Source organism: Suricata suricatta, chromosome 11, assembly GCF_006229205.1.
Source record: "Suricata suricatta isolate VVHF042 chromosome 11, meerkat_22Aug2017_6uvM2_HiC, whole genome shotgun sequence".
NCBI classification, from domain to species: Eukaryota; Metazoa; Chordata; class Mammalia; order Carnivora; family Herpestidae; genus Suricata; species Suricata suricatta.
The window spans coordinates 88,292,407-88,318,905 of record NC_043710.1 but is presented as its reverse complement, the minus strand read 5'-3'; the positions used below and the strand labels follow the sequence as shown (position 1 = coordinate 88,318,905).

Below are 26,499 nucleotides of genomic sequence, written 5' to 3'. Positions count from 1 at the left end.
CAGGCAGCAGCACACACTGGCGCCTACTGTCGCTCCCTGGTTCCAGTCTGTTTCATAATAATAGCAGCGGCCACATAATAATAATAATAATAATAATAATAATAATAATAGTGGTGAGGTGGGTGTGAAATAAAATAAAGTTTGCTCCATTACTGGGCCCCTTCCCCCCTCCCCCTAGAGACTCACCAGCATCTACGAGCCTTACGAGGTACCAAAAATAGGGACATGCTTATAACCTTGGGTCCATCATGGTTGCTACTGACTTTCCCGTTGGCCAGGCCTTCAGGGGACTTTCCATTTCTCTGCCCTTTGCGGGTCAGGGGCCTGGCCTGTGGAGGTTCATTCCTCTCTTGGGGATCCAGTGACCTCTGACCCATCTGCAAACTCAAGGACTGCCACCAGAGGCATGCTCCTTTCTCCTCCTTCCCACTTCCACGGAGGACACCTAACACGACTTTTCAGTGGCTTCTCAATTCCCAAAACAACGTTGACTGATGTGAAGCAGGTTTTGCGTCTGCCCTATAAAAAATCCTTGTGGCGATGTAGAACTAAAGATCTGGCTAAAACCTCATCTGCTTCATTTTTGCAGAAGTCTTGTGGAGTAAACTGAAGACACCATTACGTCTCCTCCCTGCATATCTTAGCATTCGTTTAAGACAAGTAGAAACACTGCCTTACCTAGTCCCAAACCCATCATCTCACAAAACAGAATTAGCAATATTTTTCTAGGGGCATCTCAGAGACAATCACCTCATTTACAGAAAAGGACTAAGACCTGGAGCGGGGAAGTAATATGTGTGGTGCCGCTTGGCCAGAGGGCCGCAGGGCCGGGATCTGAATGCCCGGACGGTTCAAAGCTCTGATCCTTCCACGGCCCCCTGTGTCTGCACGGTGGTTTCTTCTTCTCGTTGTCCTCTCCTAGGCACCTGCTCCTCCAGCTCCTACAACAGCCCTGAGAAGCCGCTGGGCCGGTGTGACAACCCTGTTTTCAACCGATGAGGAAACAGAGACCCAGAGAGATGGGCCCACAGTGGTGTGGGAGGGCTGGCTCTGAAAGCATCCGGGTATGGTGCAGCTGCTGGAAGGAGGGCTGCTACCAAGCAGAACTGGCACAGGAAACAGTGCCCCCCTAAAGGGAACACTAGCCAGCATTGTCACACCTCAGCTTCATGCTTCCCTGCCGTCCTCTCCTGATCTGTTGGTCCCCTTTCCTCACCCCTCTATCTAGGGCCCCTTCATTTCCTCTCTGGTCTCCAAAGGGCAGTTAACAAAGTGACTAAGCAGTGACCCCTGCAGGGCCCCCTGTCCCTCGTGCCCTCCCCTTCCTCCTCTCAGCCAGGAACACAGCGGGAGCCACGTCCACTGCGGAGCCTCTGGCCCATTTCCTCTCCAGCCCTCAGCTCATCTCCTGCCGGGGTCCCCCAGGGCCTAGGCTGGCCTCTGATGAGGCACACATGGACACATGTGGAAAAGCCATTTATTTCCGGGAGCATCTGCTTCCTCTGCTCTGGTCCAGCTGTCACTATCCTTCCAAATTCTGTTTCCCCCAAAGCCTCAGGTTTTCAAAATCAGGGTTCAAAATGGCCACCACAGGCTGGAGAAGTCTGACGTGCCGCCGCCCACAGTGAGGCAGAAGTTTCCCAGAAAGTGCGGCAGGGCCAGGAAACCTGAGAGCTCATTGTAGCTGAGAGCTACCTCGTCCAAACACCCAGGGAGCCCTGTGGAGCCACCATTTCCTCTCAGAATACTAAGTTCCATCCGGCCTTCCTCCTGGGCCTTGGTGAGGACCCAGAAATGCAGAAATAAATGTTAACTGGATGGATCAGCAAAACGCTACCACTGTACATAACTGAGAGACAGATTTTGAGTTTTCTTGTCAGAGAGAAAAGGAACCTGGCAGTTCCACAGGCTTCTGACCAGCCTGGAAGGGACAGCCTCAGGTGGGGACACACTGAAAAATGCTCACAGGTCTTAGAGTTACAAGGAGCATGGGAGATTGATTCCTCAGGAAAAAGCACAGAGAAAATCTGTGCCCATTGGTAAAATGTAGATAGCAGTACTCTCTCATGGAGTGTTGAAAACACCTAGCCCATATAGCACAACCCTGGCGATTGATGGTGTTATTATTCAGGTAGAGAATAGAAGGACGGGACAAACTTTTAAATTCTGAATGGCTTTCATCTGGAAGAGGGATATGAGTAAGTTTGCAAAGTTTCAGGGAAAGAGCTCAACCCTGACAATAGCAGCATTGGAGAGGCAGATTCTAGTCCACCCCAAACAGAAAGAGGGCGAGAACGAACATTTATGGAGTGTATACTAGATGCTAGTTGCTTATAAGATGTTGGTATGGTGGCCGCATCTTATCTGTCCCATAACTTGAAGATGTAGCTATTGTTATGCTCATTTTAAAGATGAGGAAAAGGAAGTTCAGGGCTCATTGCTTGCCCGGGGTCAGGTAGCTACTGCAGGGCTGGCCAATAGGAGGGACTGAAGGGCCATCTCTCCAGAAGGCTGGTGGGGGCTTCCTCTGCTATAAAAGCGGGTTTCACTAATCCATGTAGAGCCCTCAGCCTGGTTCTCCAAAATGTCAGCTCAAACAACTCAAGAGTCTGGATCCCCCAGTCCATCCTTGTAACCTCTTCTCTTCTGAGTTGAGCAGAGACAACACTCCAGAGTTGTCCCCTCATCCCTCCTGACTCTAGATGATCCCCCTCTTCCTCCTTCCAGGACCTCCCAAAGCAATGATGCAGGTGCTGATGTGAGCCCTTAGGACCCGGGTAGACTGTTGATGACAACCTCACAGTGAAGGGCCTTGCAGAGGACCTGGGCAGGAGGGGAGGATGAGAAGCAGGCACCAAACCCTGGGGAGCCAACAGCCTCACCTGCCCCAGAGCCTGGCTACTGAGCATGCCCAGAGCAAAGCACAGTACCAGGTTACCCTGGCTTGGCTGATGCTGTTTGGGAAAGAGGGGAAGGGAGAAAGGGAGGTGCCCTGTATATGTAGCACAGTGCTTAGGACTTAGTAGATGTTCATGAAATGTTTGTTGAATTAATCATTGACATTCTTCAGTTCAAGGGGCATAAATAATTTTAATAGGCGGGTGCTATATATGCATAAGCTCATTCATTCTTCTCAAGAAAAGAATTATATAAATGAAGAAACTGAGGCTCAGAGGGGTTAGTTACATGCCATGTTCACACGATAATGAAGAGGCAAGGCTGTATTCTGACCACTGCACTTTGTTCTCTCAAACGTGAAAGACCTTTCCTCTCCTGGCCCCTGAACTCCATTGCATCTGAGACAGGAGCCCAGACCTACTTGCCCTTTCTAGTCATGCCTCCTGTTCCCTTCCAGACAGGACTGCAGCTCTGTCCTGGGTAGGGGGATGGTTAATTTTACGTGTCAACTTCACAGAGCTACGGCATGGCCAGATACTTGATCAAACATTATCCTGACTACGCCTGGGAGGGTGTTTCTAGAAAAGATTCACATTTGAATGAGTTGACTGAGTAAAGCAGATTGGCCCCCAACCCCACCATGTGGGTGGGCCTCATCCAATCACTTGAAAGCTTGGATGGAACAAAAAGGTGGACCCTCTCCCCCAAATAAGAGAGAACTCTTCCTGCTTGTCTGCTTTGAGATGGGACATCAATCTTTTTCTGCCTTTGGACTTGGACTGAAGCATCAGCTCTTATTGAGACTCAAGTTTCCCAGTCTTCAACCTGGAGCTTACACCATAGGCCCTCCTGGGTCTCCAGCTTGCTGACTACAGATCTGGGGATTTGCTCACCCCACAACCATATGAGCCAATTTCTTATAAGAAATCTCTTTCTCTGTAAACACACATCCTATCACTTCTATTTCTCTGGAGAATCCTAATATACCCCCTTCCCTGACTCTCCCTTCCCGAGTCTCCCTTACTAAAGAGGCAGAGTGGGTTGAGGGGCACTGCCCATGTCTTATGTGATCCTGATGACCCTGGGTGAGAAAAGGCTGCCTACAGGGGCCCATTCCACAAGCAGAAGAGGTTAACTTCAAGGCCAGCACAAATTCGTGCTGCAAGATCGAATAGTCTTTACAGTGTCCTGATTCACTCTGCTTGGATGCTCATGTTTTCTCTAAAGACAAGGCTGTGCCCATCTTGAGGGAGACAACAGTGCCAGGTCCCCATTCTCTGCTCCCAAAGGAATGTTGAGATAGTCCCAGTTTGTGGTGGGGAATCAAAGGGAGTGGGCCATATGGACGGGTCAGTAAGGTCAGGAAACCACGCATCCCCACTATGTGGGAACCTGACTCCCAGGGACCATCTGTCATTCTGTTCGAAGCCCAGTTGAAAGGGAATAGAGGCTCATGGCCATAAGGAGGGCAAGGAAGGACCGTGGCCATGGCTGAATGAGAGTGGGACAGGGGTCTCTCCACTAGCCTGGGGTGAGTGAGAAGCCTTGGTGAGCCACAGGGCACTCAGCTGTGATGGCTTCTGTCCCAGCCGAGCCCTGGTGAACCTGACACCAGACATCAGATCCTGCATCTCACTGGGGTCCGGGAACCTTACCCTACCCCTAACCCTGCACCAGAAAATGGAAAACTGACCTCACGTCAGGCTGTCTGTCAGCAGGAGGGATGGTCCGCACTCCATAGATCAGGTCCGGCTGGATCGTGAAGGGCAGCACGCTGGGTGCCTCACCGAAGTGTGTGAGTGCCTGTGTGCACTTACAGCTTGATGAACTATAACCTCGAAACAAGTCAAGAAATAGGACTTTACTAGCACCTGAGAAGCTCCCTCTCCACATGCTAATATACAGTTTTTACCTAATATTCACAACCATCTTACGAAAAATGGTGTTATTATCCCACATTATCTGAGAAGAAACTAAAGCTCAGAGAGGTTCAGAAATTTCCGGAAGTGCCCCAGCTTGTCAGTCAAACCCGAACTCTGGCATTGTGTTGGACTCCCGAGCTCCTTCGGCCCCTCTACCAGCTTCTCCCAACAAAACATACGGGAAGCACAAGGGGAACAAAAGGCATTCAATGACATGTTTGCATGTCCTTGTCCCTGAGGTCTGGAGGGCTGCACAGGGGGTCCCACACCGGGCAGGTGCTTGGACTTGATGAGGTTGAGGCCATTTTCAACGCTATGCTCAGTGACTCTCTAATGTTATACTGTCACTGAAATGAAAATGCAGGGAGCTCAGGGTTGTCCCCGAGGTGTGTTCCCAGCCAGGTCTTGCCCTCCCCATCTCTGCATTATGGATGGAGTGAATCATCTGGTAAATAATTCACTCACCATCGGGACAGTGAGGGTAACAGGAGAGCAGGATGGAGGTGTCGGAGGCTGAGGTTGGCCACCTGAGCCAGACCCCCAATTCTTCCAAGGCTGGGCTTTGCCCTGGAGAGAGAGCACCCAAGAGTCAGGCAGGAGCCCCACATGGGCAGCCACCGAGGGACATGAGGCCATGGGGGGTCAGAGCGCTCTGCGCAAACCGCTCAGTCTCCTGCTGCTGACATCCCTCTGTCTTCTGCATCAAGGGGCCTGGGGTGAGTGATACTCAGACCACCCCACGGTGGCTCATTCCCCACGCACATCCTGTCGTTTCTTCCTTTTCTTCCTCGGGATCTTTTACAACTCTGTGGCCATTCAGTCAAGTCCATCCACTTTGTTCATCTGCTAGGCCTTAGCCACCTCTCTCTGAGTGACCACTATGTGCCAGAAGCGGGGAGGACAAAGTCTGCTCTGCGTTACCTTCAGAAGCCTGGGGTTATCCTGAGGGCCGCTGTCGGGTTGTAAGCATGGAGTGACATGGTCAGATCTGAGCTTCCAAATGTCCTCCCCCTCAATGTTTTTTAAAAAATGTTTAAATGTTTATTTATTTTTGAGAGAGACAGAGCATGAGTGGGGGAGGGACAGAGAGAGAGACACACACACAGAATCTGAAGCAGACTCCAGGCTCTGAGCTGTCAGCCGAGAGCCTGATGTGGGGCTCAAACTCACAAATCATGAGATCATGGCCTGAACCAAAGTCAGATGCTTAACCAACTGAGTCACCCAGGAATCCCCTAAATGTTCTCTTCAAGGTTTTCTGGGAGCTGAGGGCATCTGGGAGATAGGCTAAGTGAGACATGCTGGCAGCTTGGGCCAAAGCAGTGTCCACAGGGTTGGGAAGAATCAGCTTCTGGGTTAAGTGTTTTGCTTCTTGATCAAGTGAACAGCAGAATTTTGCCCTTGATCCCTGCCCTCCAGCTCCACGCCTGTCTTCTCTTCTGGCTGAAGAAGCTGGGAGTCATAGGAAGAGTCTGAGACTGGGAACCAGGCTCCATTCCCAGCTCCACCACCTACCATGTGGTTTTAGACAAAGTGATTTCGAGCCATAGAGTCTCAGGGGATGTTATTATTGTTACCATGAAGGTCAGCAGGTATTCAGTGCCTTGCTTGTCTTCCATGGTCATCACGTGGCCAAAGCCCAGCACGTTACAGTTGTTTGGCCACAGGGGACAGGAGAACGTGGTCCTCAGGCAGGTGCTCGGGGTTCTGTGCTAGGTCCTAAGCAGAAAAGAACACCTGTTGATAGCCTTACTCTGTAATGGCTGTTTCATGTCAGACTCCCCGATAGACTGAAAGATCCATGAGCGCAGGCCTGGGGTGGCTCATCTGTCATTGTAACCCTGGTGCCTGGTACAGAGCAGGTATTCCATAATTAGCAGGTGACACATAAATGCTGGATGGGCTGACAGCAGGCTGGGGTCATCTTCCCGGTGCTGCAGTGGGTCTGGAATCCCCCTGGAATCTTTACACAGAGGCCCCCAGAGCCTCAGTTACCAATGACCGTGTAGATCTCCCAGTCTCGGGCTGATCATCAGATTGACTTCTGGATGCTTGTTAAAAATACAGAGTCCTGGGCCCTGGTGCCTGGGGACTCTGTCTCAGTGGTCTGCGATGAGGCCCAGGATTATATATTGCTATCAGTCTTACACAATGGTCTGATGGCACTCGGGAATGGGAACCTCAGCTCCAGTCTGCTCCTTGATCTCAGGCAAGGACTCCCCCAGGCTACCTGCTCCTACAGCACAGGCAGACAGAACTCCAAAGCTCCCTCAGACCCTGTCTCTTCCCCACCAACTCCAAGGAGGAGAAGGAAGAGGGGAGGGAGGAGAACCCAGCACAGCCCACATGTCCTGAATTGCCACTCTTTCCCTAGGGCAGCCCCACCTGACCTACAGAGCACCCGACGAGGAGGCCACATCCATTCAAGGTGTGCGGGGTGGCTCTGTGGAGCTGGCCTGTGACTCCGGGCCCACCCCCCTCGTGGTCCTCTGGAGCTTCACTCCCCTGGGCTCGCTCATTCCCCGACCTGTGGCTGTCACCAATGGAGCAGAGTCCAAAGTGGAGGCCGGGGCCTCTGCTCTGGGGGTTGTGAGTCTTTGGAACAGCAGCCTGGTGCTTCAAGAGCTGCGGGAGGGCGCCCGTGGCCACTTCCTGTGCCAGGTCCTGCACTCGGCCAGTGGCCAGCTCCACACCACCTACACCTACCTCACTCTGGCTGTGCTGGGTGAGGAGCCCAGCTGGGATGGGTGACCTGGGTTGCTTTGCATGCTGTTTTGCCTCTATTTGCATGTGCTGCTCATGGCATTGGACCTTGCCTCTAGGGGGGTGAGAAAACCTGGGATCCCGAAAAAGGAATGGTCAGGGCCCCATGGGCAGGCCAGCCCCCAGCCAGCAAGGGCTGAGCCATGATGCATAGCTGGGTACGGCCTGGGTCTGTGATAACAAACAAGGGGCCTCTCCTTCCTCTGGCCAGTGCCCGTATCAAAGCCTCAGGTGAGACTGAGTGACCCATCCCCAGTGGAGGGGACCTCTGTGGTGGCCACATGTGCAGTACGGGAGGGCACGGAGCCTGTGACTTTTGCCTGGAGATATCAGGCACCTCGAGGCCCTGAGGAGGACCTGGTGGAAGTCACAAAGCAATTGCTTCAGCTAGACCCAGTCAACAGGACACACCTGGGCTGGTATGTGTGCAGTGCCCACAACGCTGTCAACCGGCTGAGCAGTGATGGAACCTTCCTTGATGTCATCTGTGAGTCAGATTGGAGGGGGCGGGGGACACATGGTCTGCACTCTGCCTCCTGGCACACCTCAGGGCCACCAGGAGTGCCATGGCCCTCTAATAGGCTCCAGAAGGCAAGAACCTCAGGGCCCTGTACCCACTGGTACCAAGTATAGGTCTAGAACAGGGGTTTTAAGCTTTTCAAGCTCATGGGCCCCTCTGCCCAGGAAAATGGGCATACATTCAGAGTCCCAATTTTATGCATAATTATGGTAAAAGGGGTGGCCTACAGAGCCTGCCTTTGGGTTGAACCTGAAGGCCTCTCAGGATCAACTGAACCCTGGGTCTCCTTCCCTCAGTCCCTCAGGGATGCCTTCCACAGCCCAGGTGCTTGCCTCCATGGACCCTAAACACTTACACTGAATGGTGCCTGTGGTCCCCAGACTCTGAGCTCCTTGGGGGCCTAGCCTAGTGGTTGACATAGTTGATACATAATACAAGTTTTTTGGATGGTGAGTTCAGCAATGATTATATTTGTGAGTGAGGGAATGAATACTGGAGAGATGTGACAAATCTTCCTTGTCCCCCAGATGGTCCAGACAACCCTGTGATCACTGTGGAACCACTGGGTTTGACCGAGGAGGGTTTCTGGGCCAGTGAGAGGGAAGAGGTGACCCTGAGCTGCCACGCTGCATCCAACCCCCCTTGTCACTATGTGTGGCTCCACGACCACACTCAGGTCCATGCTGGGCCCGTCTACCTCATCACCAGCGCAAGCCACGCCCACACAGGCTTCTACACCTGCCTGGCCCACAACAGCCTCCTGGACACCCACAGCCAGACCACCATCCGGCTCACCATCTACTGTGAGTGTGTGGGATTCGGCCTCTCAAAGCCGGGCCGCCATATTCTGGCAGACTCCAGGTGCCCTGTGGAATGCGGTGTAGACATTGTAGGGGAGGGAGGTGTGGGAGCCAGGAGTTGGAGAGCAGGGGGAAAGGCTGAGAAAGCCGTGGGAAAGGGCAGGGAGAAAGGAAGCCCCTGACCCTATGTCAACCTCATCCCCAATCAATTCTTCCCACGGCCTTGGGGACTGAACTGAGGCACAGAGAAGGGTAGAGAAATGACCATGAGGCAAATCACCCAGTGGCGACGAAGAGGCGATGGGGAAACTTCCCATATGGGGACTTCCATGGGCTTCTGTGGTTCCTCAGGGGCTCTGAACGCTTGCTCACCCGTCCGCTCCTACCCACTGACCTTAGTGCTCAGCTCTTTGCTCTCCAGCCCCTCAGAGGAATCCATGTTTCCCTGCCCACCCACTTCTCCCTCCTCCTACCCTTGATCCTGTGGCCTTCAGGCCTCCAGGCTGGACTGGGGGCTGCAGTGCCCTACATCGGAGTCTGTCCCATCCCATCCTCACCCACTTCTCTGCCCAGATCCCCCCGAGGGGCAGCCTTCCTGTTCTGTGCTCCCCACCCTTGGGGCTGTGACCTTGGCCTGCACCTGGCCAGGGGGGCTTCCAGCTGCCCAGCTGCAGTGGGAAGGGCCCCAGGGAACTGGCCCTGCTGCTCTCAGCAACGTCACCTGGAGTCGCACAGCCCCCCAGCTCCCTAACGGCGGTGTTTTCACCTGTGCCGGCCAGCACCCAGCCCTGGCACTGCCCATGCTCTGCAGGATCTCGCTGTGTGAGTGGATGCGGGACCCAGCAGGGCTCTGATGTTTCAGGAAGAGATGAGGGAGGGGGCCAGCGGAGAGCCCTAGAGGGGCCCCGGGATCTGGGATGCGGCTCCAGATAAGACCTGCCATGTAGTGAGGAGGTGGGCAGCCCCCAGCTCTGACCCTCCCTTCCCATTTCTCTCTACTCCAGCTGTGAGCCCAGCCACCCTGCCCTGTCCTCCACAGTTCGGGCTTGGAGCCCAGTGATACCTTCCTGTCCCCCAGCCTCCAGGGTCTGCAGGCTGCCATTGACCTTACACTTACAAGTTTGTCTTTCTACCTGTACTATAGCATTCATCAAATGATATTGCAAAGGTTTGCTTGGTGTCTGTTCCCACAATTTCTCTGGCACATGGTCAGCTCTCAACACTTGATGAATGAATGAATGAACAAGTCATTGAGCCAATGGGGAATGAGGGAGTGAAGCACTAAATGAAGGAAGGAAGGAAGGATGGGGTAGGCCTACCAAGCCCTTCCCCCCTCCAGTAGGGCCATGCTAAGCCATTACTCCCTATCCAGGGGAGCCCCTCCGGAGCCCCACCTGCTGGACCACAGCCACAGCTGGAGACCGGTTCATCATGCTGAGTTGTGAGTGGCCTGGAGGCGAGCCCCGGGCCGTGCTGAGCTGGCTCAATGGACAGCAGCAGCCCCTGGGCACCACTAGCCCCTCACTGGCCATCCACCTGTTGCGTGCCCAGGAAGATCTGGCTGGCCAAGAGTTCACCTGCAGGGGCACTCACCCACTCAGGGTCCCTGACCCCCACTGCCAGCTCCAGCTGGGTGAGTAGGGGCTGGTGGCCTGGTTCTGGGGCTAAGGTGGGAGAGCAAGCCTTTGGAATTGCGATGAGGGCCTGTGGGGGTGTCTGTGCTGGAATGCAAAGTGAGTCAGGAGACTGAGTCGCCTCACCTCCCAGGGACTCAAGTTGTTTTGATCCATAAAATCAGGGGATTTGGTCTGGGTCTGTGTTGTCCAATAAAAATATGTGAGCCATATATATAATGTAAAATTTTACATTTAAAGAAGAACAAAGAAACAAGAGAAACATTTTATGGAACTCAATATATCCAACATAGTATTACTTCAATGTATAATAACACAATTATGAAGTATGATTTATCTTATTTTACTGTCCTCAGAATTCAGTGTATTTAGTTATAGCACATCTCAGTGTGAACTGGCCACCTTTCAAATGTGCAAGTCACGTGTGGCCAGGGGCTTATGGGCAGCACCGGGTCTAGCTGGTGAGGGAATTCTATCTCCCTCATTAGCATCAATTTGCATGAGGGTGTCTGTCTCCCTTATTTGCATGAGTCTGCCTCCTTCATTTGCATCAATTTGCATGAGAAGTGCCTGATTATATTCCTGACTTGAATCTCTGTTTCAGGTGTTAGAGGTCTCTCTCTACTTCTCTCACTGCCTCTATTTGTTTTGGTCTGGTTTCCTTCTCTGTCTTCATCTGGCCCTGCCAGCCCTTTTTATTGCCAACTCCATGAAAAGGAGTGAAATATTGAAGAGAAAAATGTGAGAAAAGTGCACAGAGGAGCCGCCACATGTAACAGTTCTAACAAGATGATTTACATCTTGGTCTCCAGGGGCTTGGTGACCTGCCTCCCTGGGGCTCTCAGCAGGCCTTCATCTGGGAATATTTCCCTCCCTTATTATTCAGTCTCGGGGCTGGAAATTCTATCCTAGGAGATTCACTGACACCTGAAACTCTGGGTCTTTAGGACTCAGTCCATAAAAAGCACCTGCTCTGGGCCAGCCCAGCGCCCAGGGGACAGAGGAGGTAGGAGCTGGTGGGCCATTAGGGAAGTGTTAGGAGGCCCCATGCCAGGTGCTAGGGGGGAGGTGGTTAACACAGAATGAATAAGGCAGGGAACCCACCTATAGGAGCTAAGACTGGAGTTGGATGCGTGGCAGAGGGGTATGAAGGCACACTGCTCTTACCAAGAAATCTTGAAGCAGATTGTGGTAGGACCCTGGCATAGAACGGGATCCTGGAAGAGGTGGCAGACTGCTCAAGACAAGCTTCAGTGCCAACACCACTGGCCCCATCTCTCCTCTGTTTCTCCTTCCCAGCCCCCTCCACTGCTGGCCAGCACCTTACCCCCAAGCCCGCCCACTAGCCCAGGTGCAGGGGACACCTTCCAGCCTTACCCTCTCTGTCCCTGCAGAAGCCCCGCAGGTGGCAGTGGCTAAGCCCTGGGTGTCTGTGCTGGAAGGGGGAGAGGCCTGGCTGGGGTGTGTCCTCCTGGGGGGCACGCCGCCTGTCCAGCTCCTATGGCTGGGACCCCAGCGACAGCAAGTGGAAGCAGGCCTATCTGGATTCATGCTGCACCCTGAGGGGGCCCAGCTCCGCCTTAGTATCCGGGACGCTGACCCAGCACGCCACAGGGGCACCTACCAATGCGTGGCTCACAACGCCTTAGGGAACAGCAGTCGGAGCGTCCTGTTGGAGGTGCTGAGTGAGTGAGGGGTAGTGGGTGTTTGTGTGGTGAGGGCCATGGGGAACCTCCAGCCATAGCCCTGGAGGGAAGATGCAGGGATCCCCTGCTCCTAAATTAGACACGTTAGCTCCTCAGGCACAGACAGGCCCTCAAAAGAGCGAACCCACATGGGCTTATGTGAACATGAACCTGATGAATCTGATGCACTCGTGCATAAAGCCCAACAGTACTCCACGCTGTGAGAATAATCTGCTCCTCAGTTTATAGGGGAGGACACTAGGGCAATATCGACCGAAACTACACAGGACCGGTTAGGTCTGCAAACCCCAATGTGGTGCCGCACTCCTGGCTGTCTCTCAACAACGCTGGAAGCAACTTGGGGGCACAAGCACCCCAACACGTATGGTTGCAGGTGTGCAGATGCTGTATGTGTCCCCGCCCTCACCCCCAGGATACCCAGCTCCTCCCAACGTCACCATCAGCCGCCTGACGTATGGGAGACACCGGAGGGAGGTGCAGCTGCAGTGGACTGTCCAAGGCCCTGGGAACCTGACGGGCTTCCTAGTGCAGCGGAGGGCCAGTGCCCCGAGCCCAGAAGCTGGGGCTTGGGAGACCGCAGCCAGTGACATTGAGCCGGAGAGCAGGGGCCGGAGGCTGGGGGGCTTGGACCCAGGTGTCCGCTATGCCTTCCGTGTCCTGGCTCTGAATCACCACACGGCTGGACACCCCTCTGAGGTGAAGATACCAGGTGCTGGGGCTAACGCCATGGAGGGACTCACCTTTTCTCCACAAAACCAAACCCCCGCTTCATCTTCCTCCTCACAGGGCACCCTCTGCTCCGTTCCTTAGCCTCCTTCCCACTTGAAGTCCTCCCTCCAGGTCTCTTTCCTCTTCTCCACCCTCCCCTCCGGGAATCACGGCTGTCTTTCCCATCCATCCCGGGGAAGCTCCAGAGGCCTCAGGCCTCAGGGTAGGAGCCCCAGTTCAACTTGAACCCAGATAAATGGGGAAGGGGGAGGCACAGGGTGCTGGTGATTTGAGAAGGGTGGGGGCCCAACTCTGTGCCTCAGTCTCACCTCCCGGGGCACAGCTGGGCTCTCAGCTTCCTGCTGCTCTCTCTCTCTGTCCTGGGAAGTCCCTTTTTTCATGGTGTCCTTCCCTTCAGCCCCAAGCTGCCAAGATAACTGGCCTGCAGCTTTCGGTGCTACAAATGGGGGACTTGGCTGGGGGTGGAAAGCTTAAGAGCACCAGGCATGCAGAGCACCTCTTTCCATGGGGAAGATCTGACTTACAGACTCTCTGGGTCAAGTCTTGCCCTTGATCACCCACTGCAAGGCATTGTCTGCATGCTGACCCCTAGGCCATTGTCAAGTTTCAGTAGCGGCTCCATAGCCATGTAACCAGTGCTTTCCCCTCCTAGCGGACCCACCCTTCAGCGCCTATCCAGCAGTGCTGGGTGCAGCGGGCACAGGAGTGGTGGTGGCAACGGTGGTGTCTCTACTGGTGTTCCAGTATGCTGCCCGGCACCCGGGGACTATCCCCTGTGAGTGCAAAGCTGAAGGGTGGGGTTGCTTGATTCCATAGGCGGCCAGATCTAGATCTATCCAAGGAGAGATACAGACTCCCCTGGGCATGGAATCTAGACTCTTCCTTAACTGTGACTTCTCAATGCTGGCCGGCCATCCGGGCTCCAACTGCCAACCCCAGGCATCTGAGGCCATCCCGGTCTGGGTTCCCAAGTCTCTAATACAGGGCCTAGGAAGGAAGGAAGAGCTGTTCTCCAGGGACCTGTGGAGGCTTGCTCAAGTTAACATCCCTTCTTTTCTTCCTACAGGCCTTGGTCGGTTGCTTGTTCCTATGTGAGTATAGAACCCTAGTAATTCTGGGGGTCAGTGGGGGGGGAAATCAGGATTTTCCTCTAACTGGAAAGGAAGGCTGGGGAACTGAGGTTGTCACTAACTTCATAATTGCACTTCATTCTCAGGGAGCAAAGTCATCAATATAGGGATTCAAGGGAAGACCTTGAGGAACGGGCAGGTAAGCATGATTTTATCCCAAGGACTACTCATGTGTAAGGACAGCAACCCTGCGTTTCATGCATGATGCTCAGTCTTTTGTCCTGAGAACAGCTGGGGACACCCCCAAAGCATTGGTCTCCTCTGCTTGGGTCTGTTCTTTGTAGGTATCGAACCACCAACCACCACTCCAGGTGTGGACCCTGTACAAGAACCCACAGATGCCCCAGTGAATGTCACCATCACTGTGACTGCAACCCCATGAGGCCCCAAGAGGAAGGTGCAAATATGCACAGAGGAGACAGGTGGGAATGGAAAGATCCCTCTGTATAGTCAGTCCTAAAGCCCAGAAAGCTCAGACACCAGCTACCCCATCCCCCTTTGATACCCAGCCTTCACAACCCGGATAAGGCTGCAGCGCCTCTGGACGACTTGCTTCCAAGAGGAGTCGTGGCCCAGCTTATGGAACCCAGAGGTGGAAGGATGAGGAAGACCCACACCTGGAGAAAAGACTAGCCGGGTGTCCGAGGGCTGGAAGACGGTTGGTTCCGGGGATGGTGCCTGGCACTCTGACGAGCAAGCTAGCTGCCTGCACACCAAGCCTGTGCACTGAGCAACTGCTAAATAAATCATACGTGATGCTCTCACTACTGGAGGATTATTTCAGTTGCAACTCCCACAGGGAGAGGCTGGCCCCAGCTTCAGCTGGGCCCCAGGCTCTCCTACCGGCGGGAAGCTAGGAGATGGGAAGCACATCTGCAGGCATGTGCTGCCTTTCTGCAACCATAGCAAGGAAGGTGCTCTTCTAGGAGCTCCTTGTTTTCCAAATCTCAGATTCCTCCCCCAGGGACATGAACTTCAATTACGGGACCAGCTTACTGAGAACTGGCGGAGCCACATGCCAATCCCAGGGTCTTTGTCTTTGATCTTTGGTGTAGGAGTGTCACGGAGTCTGCAGTGGTCAGATGGCCACGCAGTCGCTAGACTCCAGGAGTCGGTGCCAACACGACACAGCAGAGGTATTCCAGATGCAGCTTCTTGCCACCAGGCCCGGGGGAGCTGGCTGACAGGGTACCTTCCAGAGTCGCACTCGGTCAGCTGCCAGGATGACTCATGGGCGCCAGTGTGCGTGTGCGCGCGCGCATGTGTGTGTGTGTGTGTGTGTGTGTGTCTGAAATCCGGGGGAAACACAAACGAATGCTTGTTCAACTGAACTACAAGTCAGGGCTCAGAGCTGCCTCCACAGGGGACTGGGATGAGAAGAAACAGCAAGACAGCCAAGAGGCGATCGTGCCAGGAATATGGAAAGTGGCGCCTGGAAGGAGACAGGAGACGGACAGAAACTTAAGTTGCTTCTTAGGTTCTCACGGACTTAGACTTTATTAGAAAAGCGGTTTCAAGTTCTCTCAAGGCTCTCAGGACTGGAGCTAAGGTTTAGAGAGGGCTTATTTCAACATGGTGGGTAAACGAGAACCAGGCCCCACCCCATGCCAAAGACCCTACTGACGTTCTGGTCACTGCAGTCCAGACACGTTGACTTTTTAGGGCTGCTTCCTGAGGAGGCTGTCTACCCAGGAGTTCACACCCAAGTGGCTCCAAGTTAATGATAAACAGACCACTCTCCTCCCCAGGCTCCTCCCCCTCCCAGCCACCCACCCCGGGGCTCTGCCTGCTTCCACACAGCTCTTTGGCTCAGGCATTTTCTCAGCCTCCCCATCAAACTCTTGTCCTAGATCCTGTTCCTTCAGGGCCTGGATCTCTTAGGTCAGAACAGGAGGGATTAATTCCCTTGGCTCTGGGGCATGCATGGGGATTTTCAGGAGAGAACGGGGATGGAGGTTCCAAGGAATTTCAGAGTGAGGCACACGTCCACCCCAATCACAAACAGGGAGTATCTCAGGACCCCCACATTCACGTGTTACTCTACAGGAAAGCAGCATCCTCTTTTAATATAAAGTCGTATCAACCAGATAAAACCTGTCAAAGCTACATTATTTAAAATATGTACAGTTCCAAACAGAATATTACAACTTTAAGGAAAATAAAAACATAATTTTCAATATGATACAAAGACATGCATCTCAAGGTCATTACTAGAAAAGAGTGACACAGGTGAAACCCGATCATGAAATCAAGCTCTTAGTGGTACTGTAGCTGGAATGAGATAGTTGTGACACAGTCAGCCTAAGGACAGACAGATTAGTCTTCACAGACTCACTCAACACAAACCAAACCCAGAAATGCTTTTCTAAAAGACCACTCCAAAAGGCTTAAAACATTGCGATTAAGCTTACATCTTGTACGGTGTCCATCACCAGATAATCCGTTTGTAATGGAAAAAAAGGAGATAGCGAACCGACACCACAGTAGTGGGCGAAGTGTGATGCTAAAACAGAGAACCACAGAGAATCCTAAGACGAGAAGGAACATGAAGAGGCCTGACCAATGATGTGCTTACTAAGCTGAGGGAAGATCACACTCTCCGGCGGGGTGGCAGGGAGGGGTGTCCTGGGGAGAAACGGGGACTCGGGAAGGCCCAGAGGACTGAGGACAGCTTCTCAGGCTGTGGGCTCAGAGCGTCAAAGGAGCCAGGCGGCAGGGGCGGAGAGCATAAAGAACTGGACTGGTTCCATCGAAAGAGGGAACCGCATGCTTTTGGAAAGCAGTATGGAAAAAGTGGAAGGAGCCCAGATTATGGCTCCAGATAAGTTGGGCTGACGTTCAGGCTGTGTGGCGGGGGACTATGCTGCAGATTTGCTCTGAGGGCTAATGAGAGAGCGGAGGCCAGCACGGAGCGCAGTGCCTGGTCCATGGCAGCTACTGCACAAATACTAGTGCCGTGTCCTGCCCCAGGCTATGTGCTCGGGCTTCCCAGGGACGCGACAGCAAGGTGGGCTGGTTGCTGGCTGCGCAGGGCATACAGTTCAGAACTCAAGGTCAGGGAAGAACAACTCAAGGTCAGGGAGAATGCAGAACTCCTAAACAGTAAGGCAATTATATATATATTTATATATTTATATTTATATGTCTCAATATATAAAGGCATTTTTTATAAATAAAATACAATAAAAGGGATAACACTTAAAACAGCGTTACTAATAATATAAATAAAGCAGTCCACAATGAGTTTGCCCTAAAGGTAAAAGTCATCTTCTCTACCGAGTGGACAAATTCATATTCAAACTCAATCTTTAAAAGCAGTTTATGACCTAAGGCTCATGCTAATATACCTCTGTTTCCTGAATCAAAATGACTGCCTGCGAACATTTACTCCCAATTTTCTCACACTCCCTTTGTGACCGCATGGCTGTGAGTTGGTCGGCAAACACAGGACACATTTTCCTGTCTGGGCACCAGGGCTCTGTCCTTTGCTGATCACAGAAGGGATGCGGCTATATCCCTCCAAAGCCAATTGTATCTACACCACATGAAGCATAAGTCCAGTATAGTAGAAGGTATGGACATCTGGAAGGCAGAACTGGATTCTACGGCGTCCCTAACACCTGACCCTGAAATTATATTCACCACATTCTACTCAAAGACATTCTTGCATAGTGACCCAGCTCAAACAGCCTATTTCGCTAACTGCTCTATTTATAAAATATATAGACATATGTAAGGGAATATTGATGCATTTACATAAACAGTTGATTAACATAGTACTCTAGTCTATTTTGCTGCAATTTTCAGGAAACTGTGAAGTTTTTTTCATTTATTCTGAAACTGTTTGACTTTATATAAAGAGAATAATTTTCTGGTATTTTTTTCCCCCAAGGGATGCACAATTCAAAAATGAGCCGTGATCCATTAAAGCTTGACTCAAAAGCTATTAAAATAGCTATTAAATAGTAGTAGTGTTTCTTTGCGAGTTCTTTTTCTTTCTTTTCTTTTTTTTTAGATGTGGAGAAGGCAGCTGCAAATGTCCTCGGCACTCAGAGAGAGCAGTAACTGTGATTTATGAGCTCTGCTCACCAAGCTTCAGGTGCCTGTTTACAATGACGACATTCTGAAAAAAGTCGGGAAATTTCAAACCATACCCCTTTCCCTCCAAATTAAATCTTTTCTGACATTCACGTCTTCCAAGTATTGCCCAGGTTGGAAGCTGGAAAATAATAATTTTCGGGTGGCGTGACACTGGGAGCACAATGTGAGTCTTTCTTTTCAAGTCGCCACTTGAAACTCTTATTTTGTTCCTACTCTCAGAAACGGTCAGAAAGAGCCCCACCGTGGCGATTTCATAAACCAATCCAATTATAAACTAGTGGGACCTGAGGACATTCATTTCCTCTCTGGCCTCAGTTCCTTCTCTGCTTAAGGCAATAACCCCACAGACCTTAACCTCAACCATGTTTCTGATACCATTTGTGACTAGTGTCTAGAAAATGGTACATAATTTGTGCTCACGTGCAGACAGAGAGCCAACAGGTCACCTATCACTTCTGTGGAAAGCCCTCCCCAAATTCACAAGAGACTTGCTATTATAAACACTAGGTTACAACTGAGGGTGATTTCAAATGTTCTCAATAACAATAAACGCAGTATCAAAAGACAGCTTTCCATCTGAAAACTTCAAATGGCCTGTTCAGTTCCCTCTCAGCAGTACTGGCCAATAGGCTGTATCCTTGAAGGAGGGGCTCTTCTGGTCACGGAGGTTCTCGAAAACATGGAAAGATCCCGCTGCTCTCAGATGATTGAAAACTGTGCAAAACTAGGTTGTTTCCTACTGAGGGGTGGGGGAGGGAAGGAATAGGAAATTTTTAAGGCATAAATAATATAAAAGGACACACATTTTAAGATACATTCATATGACATTACTACTACAAAAAATAAATAATGATTTTCTCTGATTTGAATGAATGTCCTTCACACAGTCCATCCCCAGGCCTGTTTTGTGCAGGTGCTGGCTGGAAGTGGGAGCATGATGAGTCATGTGCACACCCTCAGGTTTCCTGGGGTTGCTGAAGGACCCCTGAAGGGCTGTCTAAAGGAATGCCAGGTGGAGACCATGCTGTCTTTTCAGTACAGTCCTTTGACACATGTGGCAAAATAAGAGGATTCCAACTTAAAATTGTGTTCTCTGTTTCTGAATGGACACAGCTGTCTCCTGAAAAACACAAGGGTTTGGGGGCATTATGAAATCATAAAGCTAATTTTCACAAAACAGTCTAAAAACACTACTTTAAGCAATAAAGGGAGAATCATGAGCAAGAGTAGAGCCCAGTTATGCTGAGTTTGACTTGGAGAGAGGAAGTAGGTTTCAAAGATCTAAAATAAAATTGAACTCTCACAGACAGTTGTATAATTCATCTGAGAGCTGAAAGCAAACCCCTTAAAACCCTACAAATAACTACTCTAAAGAAAGGCTACATACAGGGGTGCCTGGGTGGCTCAGTCAGTTAGTGTCTGACTTTGGCTTAGGTCATGATCTCATAGTTCATGAGTTCAAGCCCCACATCGGGCTCTGTGCTGACAGCTCAGAGCCTGGAGCCTGCTTCAGATTCTGTGTCTCCCTCTGACTCTGTCCCTCCCTTGCTCGCACTCCATCTCTCTTGAAAATAAACAAACATTAAAAAAAATTAAAAAGAAAGAAAGCCTACAGGGGTGCCTGGGTGGCTTGATCAGTTAAGCATCTGACTTGATTTTAGCTCAGATCATGTCATGGTTCATGGGTTTGAGCCCCATGTTGGGCTCCACACTGACAATGTGGGGCCTGCTTAGGATTCTCTCTCTCCTCATTCTCTTTCCTGCTCTCTGCCCCTTCCCTACTTGTGTTTTTTTTTCTTTCTCCCCCACCCTCATAAACAAACATTAAGAAAAAGAAGAAAGAAAAGAAAGGCGACAGCTCCAGAATTAATGCTAACGAAAGAGGCTAATGATCACAAAATGCACTGTTCCAGCAAGTCTACTGTTCAAGTATGAACTGAATCAAAACCTATTTGAATTTATTCTCCAAAATGTAATGGGATTAACAGCCTGAGATGAAGGATGTGAATAACAGAATTTCACAGAATTCCCCACACGGTCAACTTTTTTGAAGTACCCAATATCCCCCACCTCCTATTTAAGAAATACGTGAGTTGATCACAGACAGAATGTTCCTGAAAGCAACTTCCTTCACATAGCCACCCAGGCACCCCTGTATGTAGCCTTTCTTTAGAGTAGTTATTTGTAGGGTTTTCAGGGGTTTGCTTTCAGCTCTCAGATGAATTATACAACTGTCTGTGAAGTGAATGAAGATTATCTTGAAACTTAAGATTTCTTTCTTTTTTTTTTAATGTTTTATTTATTTTTGAGAGGGAGAGAGACAGCATGAGCAGGGGAGGGTCAGAGAGAGAGGGAGACACAGAATCCAAAGGCAGGCTCCAGGCTCTGAGCGAGCTGTCACAGAGCCCGACATGGGGCTCAAAGCCACGAACTGCGAGATCATGACCTGAGCTGAAGCCAGACGCCCAACCAACCGAGCCAACCAGGTACCCCGAAACGTAAGGTTTCTAATGGCTTCCAGTACCTCTGCCGAACTCTGCTGTGCCTTCTGTGCACTCAACGTTGATCTCGTCTCTACTGTCCTGACAGCAAGTATGCTGGGCAGGTCTTGGTGCCACATCATCTTTGACACTCTCCTCAGGCGACTGGCCACAGTCGGGGACTGTGGAAGCCAGACATACGGGCACCTGCATGTGACTGAGGGGCTTCATTTCCAAGCCATCCTGCGGATAAGGTGCTACCACTGGGACCACAGGAAGGGGGCTGCTGCTGAACGTGCTGTTGGTTTTGGTGAAACACCTACAAAATACAACCAAAAGAAACAAAATTGTGCCTTCAGGGATCAATCCTTAAAATACACTTACTCTGAAATATCATTTGGTGTTTTGTATTCACAGACTCTTATTAAGAAAGACTAGTGCTTAAAAATAATGAAATGATTCACTCAGAAGTTACAATTAAAGTGGAATACAGCAGGGGAATGCACCGCTTAAGAACAGAGCCAGAGCTGATGACCTATCTCACAGGCTTCCTTTGCCTTGGTCCTCTGTCAGGAGTTGTCTTCCGTTTCATAATTAACTGGTTCCTGAATACAGCACACAGAAGAAAAAGGCCATTAGCCACCGGAAGGAATGAAGGAGAGACAGAGGAAGAAGAGAACAGAAAGCTAAGAAATCTATGGCCACAGGAGAGGACTAATCCTATGAAAGCCAACAAAAACACATTGCTCTGAAGTCAGGTAACATGTCCCCTCTCACCCTTGGGGGGAAAACACTATAGATGTTCGGAATCCAGGTTTTGGGTATTTAAAATTTTTTTTTCTTTGAAGAATTGATTGCAAGGATTTAGTGGCATGGAACATTCACTTCAATCCTGACCTCCTTTCATTTCCTGCCCTCACCTAAGACAAGTGTTTTCTTTTTGTTCTCCAGATTAGACAATTTCTATTGATCTTCTGGTTCACAGATTCTTTTTTCTGTTGTTTCCAGTCTGCTGTGAAGCCCATTCAGTATATTTTCCATTCCTGTTAACTGTACTTTTCAGCTTTGGGATTTCCTTGTGGTCTTTTTTTACAGTGCCAATTGCTCTGCTGCAATTCCTCAAGGGTGAATTCACTGTGTGTTTATTTTCTTTTAGGTGCTTGAACATATTTATAACAGCTGCCTCAAAAGTCATTGTCTGCTCATTGTGACATCTGTGTCACCTCAGAGTCTGTTTCTGTTGACCTTTTTCTTTAGGTATCACATTTTCCTGTTTCTTCACATATAACTTTTTTTTTCTGATTTTCTGTTGGTCCTGAACTCCAACCTCTGACACCTTCTGTTTGGGTCCCTGACCCAAGACTGGAGAACGCCGTCCAGCAAAAATCCACAAATAAATGTCAGCCACTGTCTTTCAAGGTTAGATTTATTCAGTTTTTGCCTTCTTCTGGTTATTCTCCAGTAATGTGAAATTGCCCAGATAGCACCACTATTACCTACGGATGATTGAGCTATTCCATCATAAACAGAAGCTGGAATTACATAAATGCATTTTATTTCTTTAATTGTAAGAAAAAATCTTAGGAAGACATTTCACTTGGCTTTGATTTGGGCATATTAGGTAGGGAACACACAGAACTGACCAGGAAGTAGTATGACAGAGCTAGGCAATGTTGGGGAATAAAAATAAGAATCCTTTGGATTCCTACTTCTTTACCATGGGAATGCACATTTCTGGGGCATCTGAAAATCAGTAAAAGGAAGCCCATGCAACTGCTCCTAGCATCTTTGTTGGTTCAAGTTGTTGGAAATAGTAAATGCTAGGCAGGAAGAAAGGTCTGAACCTGCAAGAGAGTAAGATATCTGTCAGTAAACCAGACCCTTATTTTAAGTAAGTCCACATTAATTTCAAATAGAGAAATAAACTTACCATTTATTTAGTGGAATTTGGATACTAGTCACCTGAAATGAAAGCAACATATGTGGGATAATTCATTTGTACATAATAGTCTGAGTACAGGATTATCTAATAGCACTCTAAGTTTTAATAACTATAGCAAGAAATATATGCCTGATTCAAATAAAACCTAAATGGTCCCATGCATGGCTTAAGCCAATAAAAAACGAAGGCGGCACTGGTAAGAAGGAGTTTGCTGGAGGGAGATCATGAGTCCAGGAGAGTACGGCATTCTCTATTTGACCCGCTCTACATGGTATTCAACTCTGAATTTTCAAAACTTTTCTGGGATGCTGGCAAAAGCGAGCACTGATCTCTTGACTCCCATTTAATAATGTCCATGTTATTAGTCTCTTTCGTTCTGGGATTTTGTCAGGTCTCTTTCTCTGTCCCAATACCTAGGGAACCAGAGAATTCCCCTAAACATATTCAATTCATGGGGATCGAATACAGACTGTAAGTAGGGTATTCATCCAAAATGTGGCTATGGTCAGAGGCAAAACCAAAGCACAAACAAAAATAACCTTTCTGAATTCACATACTTATAGTAATGAAAATTTAATGGACATTCTCCATTTATATAAATAACCATACCTAGAAGAACCCTTTATTCTAAAGCATTTGCTGAACACCCTCTAAATGTCAGACACTGTGGTAAGAGACTGAAAATATAAAGGCAAATACAGTAGATTTCCAGCTTCCAGTCCAGCAGAGACGGACAAATAAACAAATGGCTACAGTGTGATGCCGCAAGTGTTACACGAGAAAATATAAAAGACGCTATCTGTGAGATGGCTGGATGGGAAGAGGGCACTTCCCAGGTGACCAGTCCGAGACCACTGTCTGTCCTTCCCTACCAGTTCAGACCCAATTGTTGTAAAATCAAGGAGATCACATTAGGTCGCAATTACAGAGTTACAGAATAAGAAAAATTCTAATTTTCCCCAACTGGAAATACCTCTGCTCAGGGGAATCTACCTGGCTACCATCATTTGTTGGAAACAACTTTTTAAAAATTAAATTGCTGGTTTCTGGCTGTGACTGATCAGTTTCTATCAGAACAATTCTTCTGCCAAGGACCACTACAAAGGATGGAGAAATTTTTATTAAAAATTTTTTTTAATGTTTGTTTATTTTTGAGAGAAAGAGAGCAAGAGAGTGAGAGCGAGAGAGCACGCACACAGGAGAGGTGCAGGGGGAGGGGGGGAATAAATAAGGTAAATCTGAAACTGAAGCCAGCTCTAGGATCTGAGCTGTCAGCACAGAACCTGAGATGGGGCTCAAACCCATGAACCGTGAGATCATGACCTGAGTGGAAATCCGATGTTTAACTGATTGAGCCACCCAGGTGCCCCAAGAAATTTTTCTTTTAAATCTGTTGAAGTCACCAGGGGGCTATTACAAAAGCAAGCACCTGAGTAGCTGACATTCCAGAGAGAAGGTAAGTGTGGACCTGAGTTTTGGCACCACTCTTCCTCTTGAGGCACTTGGCCAATTCAGTGGGAAAAGAAAAGGCTGAGGCATCAAGCAGAAAGTGCTGGCTACAAAGCTAAGAAGCCAGGCAGGGCTCCTGGCACTTCAGGGACTGAGAAAAGAGACATCAGAGTTCAGAGCCCCCCAAAGAGAAAAGACTTTTAATTAGGACACTTGAAGGTTTATACTGTAAAAATAAGGGTGATGCAGAAACAGACAACGCTTTTACAGACATTGAAACTCAGCAGTAAATCAGCTCAGTCCCTCATTGGGTTAAAGTGATCTGCCCCTTGCCAAACCGCTTGCCAAAAGCAATCCCTTCTGGAAGAAGAAAACTCTTTTCAGAGCCTCTGTAAGTGTTCGTATGCAGGGCTCAGAATTCAATAAAAAATTACAAGGCATAGCAAGAGAAAGGAACAAGAGCAACATAAGTGATGCAGATACTGAATTGAAAGACAAAGACTTTAAAAGACTTGGAATCATAGATTTAAGAAAACTGATGATGAGATGAAGCATTTTAATAGACACCTAAGACTCTCGTAATAATTATTGTTTGGAATCTCTACACTAAAGAGTAGAATAATTGAAATTAACTGAAGACATGAGGTTAAGGGCTAATCAGGCACAGACAGAGATGTACGGCACACGAAGTAGGCACTGCATACTGTTCAGATTGAAGCGCAGAGACAAAAGGATGGGAAATAGAGGAGTTTTAAAGACATGTGAGGCATCATGAAACAAGAACACGACAGAAGCCACGTCTGGAAACAGAGGGCTAAGAGTTTGCTAAAACTGATGAAAGGTCAAGCCGCAGTTTCAAGAAGTCCTATGAATCCCAAGCAGAAGACATACAAAGACAATCACATTCTGAACGTGAATAATGAATCACAAAGTCTGATGAGAATAATTAAACTGCTGAAGGCAAAGTATAATGTGAAAATCATAAAAGTTGCCAGAAGAAACAAACATTGTTACTTTGGAAGGGGACAATGACAGCTGCACAGATGATTCTTCTCCAGAAACGATAGAAAACCACGATGCAACATCGTTCGAGTACACAAGGAAAGTAACTGCCAGCCTAGAGTTCAATAAACAGTAAAAAGGATCCGTCAGAAAGGAAGATGAACTGAAGATATTTTCAAAACGCTCGGAGAATTTGTCACCCTCAGATCTGTATTATAAGAGATCCCAAAGGGAGTATTTCCAAGTAGAAGGAAATGATTATCAGCACAGAGAAGAAAGGAAATACTGAAAGAATGAGCAGTAATAAAAAAATGTAGTGTCAGGAATTCTGAATAAATACTGACTTCAAAAAACAGTAGCTGTAATGTCTTAGAGGATTTTAAATATGTGTAGAATGAAAACATGACAAAAATAACACAAAACCTTGAAGAAGAAAATGGAGCAAAAATGGTTTAAAGTATTGTATTGTCTAAGAAGGGTAAAAGTACTGATGTATACCAGACTCCGATTAAAGTCATAATGTCTAGTGCCAAGCATATAGTTCACGACACATAGTAGGACCTCAAAAATGTTGAACTAGTACATAATAAACATTAAAACATCAGACATTTTTTATATCCTTTTTCTTAAGTAAGTAAATTCATTGTCAGGGGTGGGAGGCAATGATTAAACTAACTGGAAAACATCTCATAGCAGACCATGGTCAGTACTAAGATAAGACACATCCATTTTAGTGAGAATGAATGGCTATACTTACCCCTTGAGATTTCTGTAGGACAGTAGTAGTTATTGCTGCCCTTATTCCATACTGGTTGTTGTCTGGGTTTTCTCTTGTCTGCTGGTTCCAAAGTTGTCTGACTTAAACTTCAATCTCCTTGAGGACAGGTGATAACTGTCCTCAGCGTTAGAGTAACCTCTTATAACAAAGAGGCATACACACAGGCAGACCTTTAAAAGCAATCCCCGATGGCGATGTTGTAAAACAAACTAATAAGCTTCTGGCTTGATGCTCCATTTCTCTGCAAGAATCTGGGAGTGACACAGAGGTCCTAGAAACCTACAAGACCACAAAGTATCATCAGGTCAGAAAGAAAGTTTTCATTTAAAAGAAGCAAAGTTAACTGTAGGAAAAAAAATACTTGCCAGAATTAGGAAAACCAGGGCAGTTCCCTAAAAAAAAAATAGTATAAATTAATGATTTGTTGAAGTAGATCTAAGAAGAATTAATGTGAAAATAAAATAATGTTAACATAAAATAATGTAGACTCACCAGACAGTGAGAGACCTTAAATTCTTCTGTTGCTTTCCTTTTAGTTTCTTTTTCTCTGCTCAAGTCTTCAATTTAAGCAAAGGATGACATATTTATTTGTTTGTTTGCTTGCTTACTTATTCGGCTCCATGCTGGGCATGGAGCCCCACGTGA

General features: G+C 48.8%; 2 protein-coding genes and 1 long non-coding RNA gene across 4 annotated transcripts in view; 1 reads left to right on the top strand and 2 right to left on the bottom strand.

Annotated features, from left to right (window-relative positions):
• Window positions 1-5,454: 5,454 nt before the first annotated feature.
• On the top strand, window positions 5,455-14,484 carry VSIG10L2 (V-set and immunoglobulin domain containing 10 like 2). The gene is made up of 12 exons (XM_029956673.1): window positions 5,455-5,536; window positions 7,195-7,545; window positions 7,795-8,070; window positions 8,631-8,906; window positions 9,477-9,725; window positions 10,276-10,536; window positions 11,932-12,222; window positions 12,656-12,952; window positions 13,625-13,747; window positions 14,039-14,063; window positions 14,189-14,241; window positions 14,387-14,484. The coding sequence occupies exons 1-12, from the start codon at window positions 5,455-5,457 to the stop codon at window positions 14,482-14,484; spliced, it is 2,382 nt and encodes a 793-aa protein (XP_029812533.1).
• A 1,084-nt stretch (window positions 14,485-15,568) lies between these two features.
• The window catches only part of CDON (cell adhesion associated, oncogene regulated), a 99,971-nt gene continuing 89,040 nt past the window's right edge, over window positions 15,569-26,499 (bottom strand). For both annotated transcript variants that reach the window (XM_029914815.1, XM_029914816.1), the window contains exons 19-20: window positions 20,728-21,002; window positions 15,569-19,323 (exon numbers count right to left, since the gene is read on the bottom strand). In XM_029914815.1, the coding sequence (XP_029770675.1) occupies window positions 19,160-19,323; window positions 20,728-21,002 (439 nt within the window). In that variant the 3' untranslated portion in view covers window positions 15,569-19,159. The remainder of the gene's footprint in view (window positions 19,324-20,727; window positions 21,003-26,499) is intronic.
• LOC115271845 lies at window positions 22,222-26,112 on the bottom strand. Its single transcript, XR_003900115.1, has 3 exons — window positions 25,834-26,112; window positions 22,614-22,645; window positions 22,222-22,527 (listed from the first exon to the last, which is right to left on the bottom strand). It is a non-coding gene; the product is annotated as an uncharacterized LOC115271845 (long non-coding RNA).

Bases quoted from the DNA above. Each gene is read 5' to 3' on its own strand.
- VSIG10L2 (XM_029956673.1), top strand. From the start codon at position 5,455: ATGGGGGGTCAGAGCGCTCTGCGCAAACCGCTCAGTCTCCTGCTGCTG. The intron at 8,071-8,630 runs GTGAGTCAGATT...CTTGTCCCCCAG, and splicing joins AACCTTCCTTGATGTCATCT to ATGGTCCAGACAACCCTGTG. The intron at 14,064-14,188 runs GTGAGTATAGAA...CTTCATTCTCAG, and splicing joins GGTCGGTTGCTTGTTCCTAT to GGAGCAAAGTCATCAATATA.